The sequence below is a fragment of the Littorina saxatilis genome, linkage group LG3 (assembly GCF_037325665.1).
Source record: "Littorina saxatilis isolate snail1 linkage group LG3, US_GU_Lsax_2.0, whole genome shotgun sequence".
NCBI classification, from domain to species: domain Eukaryota; kingdom Metazoa; phylum Mollusca; class Gastropoda; order Littorinimorpha; family Littorinidae; genus Littorina; species Littorina saxatilis.
Genome location: NC_090247.1, coordinates 15,289,803 through 15,301,023, shown reverse-complemented (window position 1 = coordinate 15,301,023; position 11,221 = coordinate 15,289,803). Strand labels below are relative to the sequence as shown.

General features: G+C 40.6%; 1 protein-coding gene across 2 annotated transcripts; it reads right to left on the bottom strand.

The window, feature by feature from the left end:
- Positions 1 to 397: 397 nt before the first annotated feature.
- On the bottom strand, positions 398 to 9,026 carry LOC138961707 (uncharacterized). Of its 2 annotated transcripts, XM_070333379.1 has the most exons (5): positions 8,888 to 9,026; positions 2,876 to 5,643; positions 1,634 to 1,695; positions 1,053 to 1,125; positions 398 to 844 (listed from the first exon to the last, which is right to left on the bottom strand). In XM_070333379.1, the coding sequence occupies exons 2-5, from the start codon at positions 5,103 to 5,105 to the stop codon at positions 609 to 611; spliced, it is 2,601 nt and encodes an 866-aa protein (XP_070189480.1). In that variant the 5' UTR covers positions 5,106 to 5,643; positions 8,888 to 9,026; the 3' UTR covers positions 398 to 608. The 2 variants fall into 2 exon arrangements, with proteins under 2 accessions (XP_070189480.1, XP_070189481.1); XM_070333380.1 differs by lacking the exon at positions 8,888 to 9,026 and having other exon boundaries at positions 2,876 to 5,756.
- Positions 9,027 to 11,221: the final 2,195 nt, after the last annotated feature.

Sequence of the window (11,221 nt, the reverse complement as noted above, 5' to 3'; positions counted from 1 at the left end):
TTCCAGAGACTCACAAGACAAATTGGTAAAGTACAAAAAAAATATATTTCCTCTCTTATTAACTCATTATTATTGAATACCATATATGGTACCTCACTTCCCAATAAACCATGATATTATGCAACCACAGATTCGTCCTGGCTTTAATGTGAAATAAAAGAATCCTTGCACTTGGGCACATACAAACAAGTCAACAGCCATCAACGCTTTCTGTGAAGAGTGGAACTTTTTTGTCTTGAATAAACTTCACCGGTGTAATCTACGTTAATCTGCAAAATTAACTTTTTTTAGTTTATTCCCGCTTTGTTGAGGAAGCAGGCGGGCTGGGCTGTTGAATTTTGGTGTGTACACCCAACAGGAATCAGAAAATTAATATAACAAAAAAAGACAAGAAAGGCTAGTTTATGGAAAATTTAATCTTTGACAAAACGAAACGTAGTTGTTTTGTTTCGTCTTTGGAGGGGAGCTCGTATTTCACGTAACAGGCAGGACAGGTATTTGGCTGTCAATATTATTGTTTACACGGAAGGAAGGTACCTTTAACTTGAAAACACTGGACGTGTAAGAATCTCTTGCATACATTAGCTTCTGTACAACAGAAGAACGTGTCAGTTAAGTCCTGATACCCAGTTAATAAGAGTGTGGCATCTTGGGCAACGATCAACCAGATTCACGCATACGTGGCAGAGGACTCGATGTTCGCAGTTGAATACTATAACGTCTACTTGTCGTTCGTGGCACTGTAAGCAGCGACTTTCGTTGCTCAATGGCTGACGGTTTGTGTTGTCTGTAAGTCGGTTTCCCCATTCATAGACCGAGATGAGATGCGACATCGTCAGATTAACTGTTGTTCAAACAGAAAATAAATAACGTGAAATAAGATAAGGCCAGGTTTTTCGGGCCTACATCATACTGCAAAAGGGAGATATGAAATGTACTTTGATTTTGTTTAGTCAAGCGACAATTATAGGATTTTTCTTATCAGATTATCTTCAAGTGTAAGCTATGTCTTATTGAATTCATTATGCTATGGCTAAACAAAATATTCTCACCTCCTTGTTCCAGTAAGTCGTGTTCCTCAACTCTGCGGATGTCTGCAGCGTCACGGGACTCGTCTTGACGCAGCTGTGTCGGACACACACAGACACATACAAATACATTCACATTTTAAGAGTATCTCAAAAACCATTGTTTCGTGTAATAGTAAGCAAGAGACAGGTTTGTGTGATAAGCAAGCTTGAGCCTGCCTCTCTCTCTCTCTCTCTCTCTCTATCTCTCCCTCACTCTCTATCTCTCTTTCACACACCCACACACACACACACACACACACACTCTCTCTCTCTCTCTCTCTCTCTCTCTCTCTCTCTCTCTCTCTCGTCTCTCTGTATATGTTCCAAGGACAGGTTGGAAGATTAGGCTAAGCCTAAAACCTTTATCCTTATGTAATAAAGTTCTGAGTTCTGAGTTCTCTCTCTCTCTCTCTCTAAAACACACACACACACACACACACACACACACACACACACACACACACACACACACACACACACACACACACACACACACACACACACACACACACACACACACACAGTTGTTCCAGTTTGAAATATAGAAAGTCAGTTTTACTTACCTGGCCATGTTCTTCTTGGCGGAATTGTAGAGCACTGACACCGAGAATTTCAACATGTTCTTCTGTGGATTAGGAAAATAAGGAACAAAGTTACGACAAAGGCAATGTATGTATGAAATAAAGTAAAACCCACAGTAATAGTAATCCTGCAGGGTCTATTTGAATTTTCAACTGCAAGATGCATTTTGTATAGTTGGCTTCAGCCTGCCGATCAGTCCATCATACACGCAACACCACCCCCCTACCTGCCCCCCCCCCCCCCACATACACACACACACACACACACACACACACACGCGCCAGTGTTGAGTTATTTTTGATAGAAAAAAAGAGCTGTAATCATTTCTTCACTTTGTAAGAACTCGCAGGTCTTGACTCTTGACTTAGAAAAAGACGTGCATGGACGTCTGCGTTTGTGCATTTTATCAGACATTCTAGCCAAACCTATTGAAGAGTCGCGCAAGATTATTTTGCTAAGTATTAGATTTGAAGCTCAAATATATAAAGCTCTGAGAAATAATACCAGAGAAAATACTGCTTTTATTTCTTTCAGAAACCGGCCACAAAACTGAAGGTGTGGAAAGTGCATTTGATTTCAAAGGGATCAAGTCCACAAATGACTCTTGAGTTGAGTGCGAACAATTGACCAACTTGTTTTAACATCAAACCTGATTTCAAAATAAAGACCTATAAGGGTTCATAAATAGTTCATGTCAAATAAGTTCAACAGCAAACGTAATGTTTCTGCTAGCACGCTGTGGCAATCAGGCACGTTTTAAAATGCCTGGACATTCGACTTTTGCTATGCAATGCATAATGTTATGAACAAATGTGTCCACAATACCATCTATAGATTTGATTTCTTGATTCATGAATGTAACGTACACATCTATGCTTAAGTTGTGTATTAAAGGTTTCTTCCAGAATCCCTAATTCTTTTTAAACAAAATCAACAGCTTCACTTAGTATGCTGGATAATCTTTCTAACGACAACACTTAATTTCTATTGGTCTTGATCTATCAAAACTTTAATCAACAGACTTGAAGGCGTCATGTGTACGAACTGCAGGACAAAATAATAAAGTTACATCGACAACAACAACAACAACAACAACAACTAAAACAACAACAACAACTAAAACAACAACAAAACAAACAAACAAGCAAACACCATGGATCCAGAAATGGGCAGGTGCACACACTTTTAACCAAAACAGAGTATAACATACAGCAACATCGCACCTGTTTGCTCACGCACGCTGAGGTCCCTGTCGTCATCCCAATTTTCAGTTCTGCTGCCGATGTCAACGACGTGAGAGTAGGTCCTTCTTCCAGTCGGCGACGCCCCTCTGTTCAGAATCAGTTGTCCCCTCAGTCGTAACTGCGATCGAGGACCAGTGTCGGTTTCTGTCCTTGACTGCTCGGGCCAAGCTTCAGCGCCAGACGAAGGTCCGGGAGATGGAAGACGAGAAGGAGCAGGACCTCGAAGAGAAGTCTCACGCATGCTGAGGTCCCTGTCGTCATCCCAATTTTCAGTGCTGCTGCCGAGGTCAACGACGTGAGAGTAGGTCCTTCTTCCAGTCGGCGACGCCCCTCTGTTCAGAATCAGTTGTCCCCTCAGTCGTAACTGCGATCGAGGACCAGTGTCGGTTTCTGTCCTTGACTGCTCGGGCAAAGCTTCAGCACCAGACGAAGGTCCGGGAGATGGAAGACGAGAAGAAGGAGGAGCAGGGCCACGAGGAGGAGTTAAATGTAGCCCAGGAAGACCAGGAAATGTGGAAGTTTGTGAAAACGTGGCAGAGATAGACCTAGTTGGAAGGGAAGGAGATGCAGGAGATTGTGAAGACGGAGCAGAGATAGACCTAGTTGGAAGGGAAGGAGATGCAGGAGATTGTGAAGACGGAGCAGAGATAGACCTAGTTGGAAGGGGATGAGATGCAGGAGATTGTGAAAACGTGGCAGAGATAGACCTAGTTGGAAGGGAAGGAGATGCAGGAGTATGTGAAGATGGGGCAGAGACAGACCTAGAAAGAGGGGGAGGAGATGTAAAAGGGTAAGGGGGAGGGGAACTAGACACAGGAAATGTAGATGGAGTATGTGAAGACGGGACAGAGACAGACCTAGAAAGAGAGGGAGAAGATGTAGGATTGAAAGGGGTAGGGGAACTAGACACACGAAGAAGGCGATGATTGTGAGGAGAGAGAGGAGACTCTTGGAGAGAAGTAGGAAGAAAATGTTGTGAAAGCGAATGCTCATTACCAGGCTGACAAGAAGAAGAAGATGACGACGACAATGATGGTGATGATGATGATGATGGTGATGATGATAATGATGATGATGATGATGATAATGATGATGATGATGATGATGATGATGATGATGATGATGATGATGATGATGATGATGATGATCTAAAAGGAAAAGGAGTTGAAGGAGAAATGAAGACTGAAGATGCAAGAGGAAGAGAATAAGTATTAGGAGCCTGGGATGATGTAAGTTCTTCTCCGAAATCATTTGGAACCCCACCCACTGCGCCTTCAATGTTTCCTTCAATGTTCTGGTCCACCACGCATATATCTACGTCAGTAGAACTCGTGGCCCTTATTTCCGACGTTGACACTGGTCCACTGGTTGACGCTTCATTGGTAGATGTGCTGTGTCTACCAGACTTCTTGTTCTTCTTTTTATGAGGTCTTAGTCGTTTTGGAATGGCTCCAACAGATTTACCCAAAGCAATATTGAGACCATCGTCGTTCAAAGAAACCCCCTTGCTTACTCCGTGCGGAAAGAACGTTTGTGTTGGTCTATCGTCTACTGTTGGACGTTCGGTGAAAGGTACTTGCCGTTGGGAATCGCCCTCTGCTTGAGATGCTTGTAGAACACTGATAGGCGCTGCACCATGAGTAGGTAATGGCGGAGAATGATTCGGAACGGAGAATTGTTGCTTGTCTGTGAGTACTGGACCATCCTCTACCTTGGGATAACAGATTGCAGTTGATACATCTTGAGCACTGCTTGTTTGTTCATCTTTCACACTTGTTTCGTGTTTGCTTATTTGCAAAACCTGGTTTGGGCTTTTATCCACAGGGCATACTCCATCAGAATCAGCAGTGTTGTTTGATTCGTGGTTTCCTGAAGGCAATTCATCATCCCTAGATGTTTGCTTGTTATTTTCCTTTGAATCGTCTTCCTTATGGAGTCTAACAATTTGCTTATCATTTCCTCGAGCTGCTGTTTCACGAGTGGCATGTCTGCGTTCTGGGTGTTGTTCACTATTAGTGTGCACAGTTAGTTCCAAAGAAAACTTTGTTTTTACTGTTTCTGAATCGCCTTCAACGTTGCCGCTGTCGTCCTTTGAATCTTTTTTTGAATTTCTCTTTTTAATTTCATAATTGTCCCTGTTGGATGTGTTACCGAAAGAGTTGTAAATTGGTTCTTTCGAATCCGGGCTAGGATCGTTTTTTTCAGCCATGACTTTGTTTCCAGAAGTTTATAAAACCTAAACAGGAGAGTGGTGACTACAGTTAATCAAAAATGATGAGCCAAAAGCTTTCTCTTTTTTTTCTTCTTTTGTTGTTGATAATGTATTCTGTGATGAATGCAGTTAACACGTTTCCCTCCAAGTACAAAACTAATGTTGACAAGCGAATGATAATCTAACATACATACGTATCATGCATACACACAAACATAATGTCAGTGCAGTTCATTCAGCTACAGGTTCATGGTTTGACTACTTGTACACTGGCATCATGATTCACAGAACGAAGGACAGCCACGCCAAATGATGGCTCTCTCGAAGTATGTACGCGCAAGTTCGCCGAATTCATAATCACACAGAAAGCACATGCGAGAGTAAAACATCTGACGACCACCGTCTGGCAAAACGTTTCTTTCTGTTGTACTGTGAAGGAAGACATGGTTCTTGTAGGACCAGCAGATGAAGACATCTTCTTCAACATGAGTTTTGCGCTGCTCTGATCAAGCTGATCCATCTTCATGTTCCGCATCTGAAACAAATTGATTCACTTGTGTTTGTTGTCAATGATTTAAATTCTTAGTAGGACCAAGTACATAGTTTTGATAGAACGGTATATTTCACGTCGTTTACCGTTCGGACGTGTGTTAAGGTACTACTTTTAGATCATCCTGTACCCCCCCGCGGGTTAGGGGGAGTCCCATATTGGTTGGAACGAGAAAGAATTTACCCGATGCTCCCCAGCATGTCGTAAGAGGCGACTAACGGATTCTGTTTCTCCTTTTAGCCTTGTTAAGTGTTTCTTGTATAGAATATAGTCAATTTTTGTAAAGATTTTAGTCAAGCAGTATGTAAGAAATGTTAAGTCCTTTCTACTGGAAACTTGCATTCTCCCAGTAAGGTAATATAATATTGTACTACGTTGCAAGCCCCTGGAGCAAATTTTTGATTAATGCTTTTGTGAACAATAAACAATTGACAAGTGGCTCTATCCCATCTCCCCCCTTTCCCCGTCGCGATATAACCTTCGTGGTTGAAAACGACGTTAAACACCAAATAAAGAAAGAAAGATCATCGTGTCGTACATGGACATTTGAGACGAGATTGCTTTTACTGCGCTTTTAATGACGGTGAAGGTCACATCGATCACTTCGATTAATAATAAATTGCAATCTTCTGCCTACTGAGCAACAACGTGATATAGTTTCATAGTGGGTTTGTTTTCTCTATTAAGGGCACAACATGGCAGGGACCTTCAGATATGTTGCTTTCAACATCAACAACAAAAGACAAAAACAATTTGTATCTTTGGCAAGCTTTTACTTTTTTTTCAAGGTACCTAAAGGTACTTGCCCCAGAATGTGATATTTGAATGATTAACGAGTCAGAAGGGACTTTGTTTTTTGGTATATCATTTAGTATGGGGGAAACATTCTTCTTTTAAAAAGATACAGGTAGAATGTCGAAGTATGGTTTATTTTACTCTAATCAGGCCCTACCATGAAATAACAGAGCAATTTCATCATATTTATGAGCATATTGTGTTTGCTAGGTAGATAGTATATATATTGATATGATTTTAGAATTTCTGTAAAAGTAAAAAAACGCCTTTTTGTCGGAAAGGTTATATATAGATATAGGCACGCAAAACCTTTCCGACAAAACAGCATTTTTTTAAACTTTTAGGCCTAAAAAAATAATAGGTGTGGTTACAATAACCCGACCTACCCTATTTTTAGGGGCCGACCCTATAACTTTTTATTACATTTGTCAAAAAAAACACCACAAAAACAAGAAAACGAGTGCAGAAAACGCAATGAAAGCGAAAGCGCTCGAGTCGCACACTTATTTCCCTGAAAAGTAGGTTTAATTTGTACACATTAGAAAAAAAAGTTGAAAAAAAAAGTGATTGCCTATTTTCCTACCCTATTTTTTTTGGGGCTATGTTACCTTCACCACACCTATTTTTTTATTTTCTTTGCCTTACAGAAATTCTAAAATCATTCCTCGGTAATTCACAAAAAGCCTCCCTGTTTTTGCACAGAAATACCATATCTGGTGAAAAGGCCAAAACGAGTAAGAAGATTGAACAGTTAGTCTGGAAGATGAGTATTTCCCAATGACGGCTCTGGCGCTCAAAAAACGATTCTGAGAAAATAACGTTAAACGTTTTCACAATGGTGTCAATTGTTAATTAATCCTTTTGAAAATGATCAATTTATTGCAAGGAAGAGGGTGATGATGCCACATTTACATCGCACAATCTATGATTCTATTGTGTCTTACATACCTAAAACTGCTGCGAACATAAAACACATTTTTCGACCAAAATTCCGTGCCATCTCTGGATTTCTTAAAATTATTTACTACTCCCTGGAACTCCCTTTTTTGCGCATTCTTAAATCTTAAATCTTCTTAAATCTTGCAAATAACAATTGGAGCCATTTTTAACATATGCGCTGCAATACACAGCCAAATACATAGATACACATAAACAAAGAAACAAAAACAGACACACACATGCACACACAAAGTACAAAACTCGTGTTGATGCGAGTAGGCATAAGTACGCCCATTAACAGATGCATTTACAATTGACAGATGCAGGTCAAGGTTGAAGGTATGGGCTGACAGCGTCACAAATTCCAACAGAACAATACAACAGGTATCGCAAAAGTTGTGCCAAACCGTACTGAGTAGCACCTTTTGATCTCTGTTTGTTTATCTCTTGATTGCATTCATCTTCTTTACCTACCCCCCTCTGTGTGTGAGTGTGTGTGTGTGTGTGTGTGTGTGTGTGTGTATGTGTGTGTGCGAGTGTGTGCGAGTGTGTGCGTGTGCGCTTGCCCACACCGTTGTGTGAGTCTGTGTCTGTGTGTGTGTGCGTGCGTGCGTGCGTGCGTGCGTGCGTGCGTACGTGCGTGCGTGAATGTGTGTGTGTGTCTGTGTCTGTGTCTGTGTGCCTCTGTTTGTTTCTCCGTCTCTGTTTATCACTGCCTATGCCTGTGTATTGCGGCACAGCTGAACGAATGGTATTATCAAACGTGACAGCATCATGAACTTCTGAGATCAGTTTTGTGGAACGATTATCAACACTAAATTGATTGAGAGGTGCACAATTCTATAAAAAAAAAACGAAATTGTTCCTCTAATCCTTAATCTTAAAATAAACACAACTGCGTGGATCTTAGCATCTTTATTGTCATTTGTTTTATTTTAATTGTGATGTTTTTATGTTTGATTGTATTAATTAGTGGCTTGATCATTACAATTTTAAGACACATAAAGCTGGCTCATAAAATCATCATATAAGGTTCACAATAATCATAGCGCATTCAAAAATTCAAATTAATTTTGTTTTTCGAATATGTGACATGCATTATGTTGGAGTCTGGAAATAAACAATCTCACTAAGATGAAACAAGAAGCAAGCATGCCTGTTGTGCAGAGACCAAAGGACATAATGTGTGGTCTGCCAACATTTACCAGTTGCAACTTAAGAAGCTAAATTATGAAGAATTAACAAACAATAATTAAATGATCACCACTGACTACAACTCTTATGTTGGTGTCACTGTAAAGTACAGTTGATTTCTTCAGGCAAATGCATTGGGAAGCCAGGGAACAACACCAGCAAAAAATACTCAAAAACGAATGTATATATATCCATAGCTACGTGATTATTACAAATGAATAAAGACAATATCTGAACAGCTATAAAACAAAAGTTTCAATGTCCAAAGCAATAGATCTTGACAACAAAGTGTTGTTCTTACGTTTGATATAACTTCGAGGAATCCGAAACCGTTTTCCTTCTGCTGGCAAACCGGAAGAGTACATGAAAGTGGAAAGTCCCAGAGTGTATTTAGATTGCTGGCAGATATAAATAGGAACACCTAAACGATGACATTTTCTGTAATTCCCCCCAATTCTGTCATTATTGTTTCATCACACAGATTTATCACGGCTTCTTCATCCTAATTAAGTTATCCACTCACACATGTAGGGCAGATTACAGACACTTCACAAGGCGAGTGAATTCAATCGCCTTCAAGATGTGCGTAGACTTTCCCAGTTGACCCGCTGTTGAACTCGCTTTTTTCACAAATTGAATGTTCAACACTCTTTCCGTGTCGTCCGGCAAGGATTCTTCCGTTCCAGCATCCACTCCAGTAATCCATTCTTGCTCCTAACCGCAAAATATCTGCTAAGATCGGTTTGATACACAATCCACAGACGAGTTGTTGTGATGCGACTTCCTCAACCGACAAACTGTTTAGACTGCACGAACTTGGGCCTAGGTCTATTCCTGACTTGGGTGACGTAATTGGTTTCTGGAAAACGGTCATTTCTGAGAACAAGATTTCTTCCGTTGAAGGGGAGTAACTGTCAGCGTAACCAGGTTTCTTTATTTCAGGATGTGCAAGGTTAATTCCCTTGTCAAAATACACTTGACACTGGATGCACTATCACTCATATTACTATCAGTGGCAAAAGTGGAATAATGAGATAGAGCTCTATGTTTCATGTTAGCTGTGGTGGGTTTTTTTTATTGATAAAAACTAGAAGAAAAAAAGTATTCATCCAATAAAATAAATTTCTATTATTATGGCCACTCGGTTTCAGACTTTCTACAACTGTGACCGTTGATTGCTCAGCAATATTTCTACTCCGGGCCTGGCGTGAAATAAATAATTATATTAGTTTCCATTGAAGGATATGTCGGGCTGTTGCTTGTCAAGCTGATACATACATTCTTTTGATTCGGGAGGTGTACAGACACTCAAATCAGTCTCGCACCGTGGTATTGCCGAATCATGTGCTGAAATAACTACATTAATTTTTAGTTATGCAAGAGCATTGCAGGAATAAACAACGATTTTGTTTGCCTTTGCTTCGATTTGCTTGTTTCGTTTTGTTTGCTTTGTTGTCTTAGCTTGTGTTTTGGTTAATTCATTGTTTCTACTTATTTTTAATGTATTTAAGGTGGAGGAGTATTTGGTTTGCTTGGTGTGTGTGTGTGTGTGTGTGTGTGTGTGTGTGTGTGTGTGTGTGTGTGTGTGTGTGTGTGTGTAAGAGAGAGAGAAAGAGAGAGAGAAAGAGAGAGAGAGAGAGAGAGAGAACGCAGACGGGTTTATTGCACGATCGAGGCTACAGATCCATATACAAACAAAGGGAGACGGATGCTTGAAGAGAGAGAGAGAGAGAGAGAGAGAGAGACGGAGAGAGACAGACAGACAGACAGACAGAGACAGAGAGAGACAGAGAGAGAGAGAGAGCGAGAGAGAGGAGATAGAGACTCAGTGAGACGGAGAGAGAGAGAGAGAGAGAGAGAGAGAGAGAGAGAGAGAGAGAGAGAGAGAGAGAGAGAGAGAGAGAGAGAGAGAGAGAGAGAGAGAGCGTGAGAGAGAACGCAGACGGGTTTATTGCACGAAGGCCACAGACCCATATGTAGAGGTTACACGCCGAGTCTCAGTGATTATTAAAAATAATGGTCGAAGTTAGCGGATCATGAAAAATGCGAGCTTTAGCGAGCTTTTTCATGACCGCGAACTGAGACCATTATTTTTTATAATCACTGAGACGAGGTGTTCTTTATTCCTCCTTTCTTCAGTTATTCAAAGAAAAGAGGAGTTTTTTTGCGAAAGTTTGATCGAATCCTATTCTCTCAACCAGTCAACCTGCGCAGGCGATCGATTAATGCGCGGTTGTATAGTTCCCGTGCAAATCATTCCATTCTGTTAACACTTCTTGTCAGTTTTCCTATTTTGGGCTAAAATCAGGTACACAGATATGCTGTTATTCTGCTGTGGCGGCAAAGGCAGATATTGTGTGTTCTGTATATGTTTTGGTATCGCTTAGGATAATGTTTTTTCGTCAAATGGGACTAGCAGACGAACTTTTGCACCCGTGTTCCAACGTTAAAAACTGTATGAAGTTCAGTTTTCTGGGGAAAATAGTGTATGAAACCCCTTTATGTTGTTTAAATTGATGAGATGTGTGCATTTGGTTGCGTGTGATCTGTTTATTAAATGAAATATTGTTGAAAACTGACCGTCGGATTGCAGTCTGTTGTCGAAGGAACTGAGTGAAAAGAAGGGGAACTACTC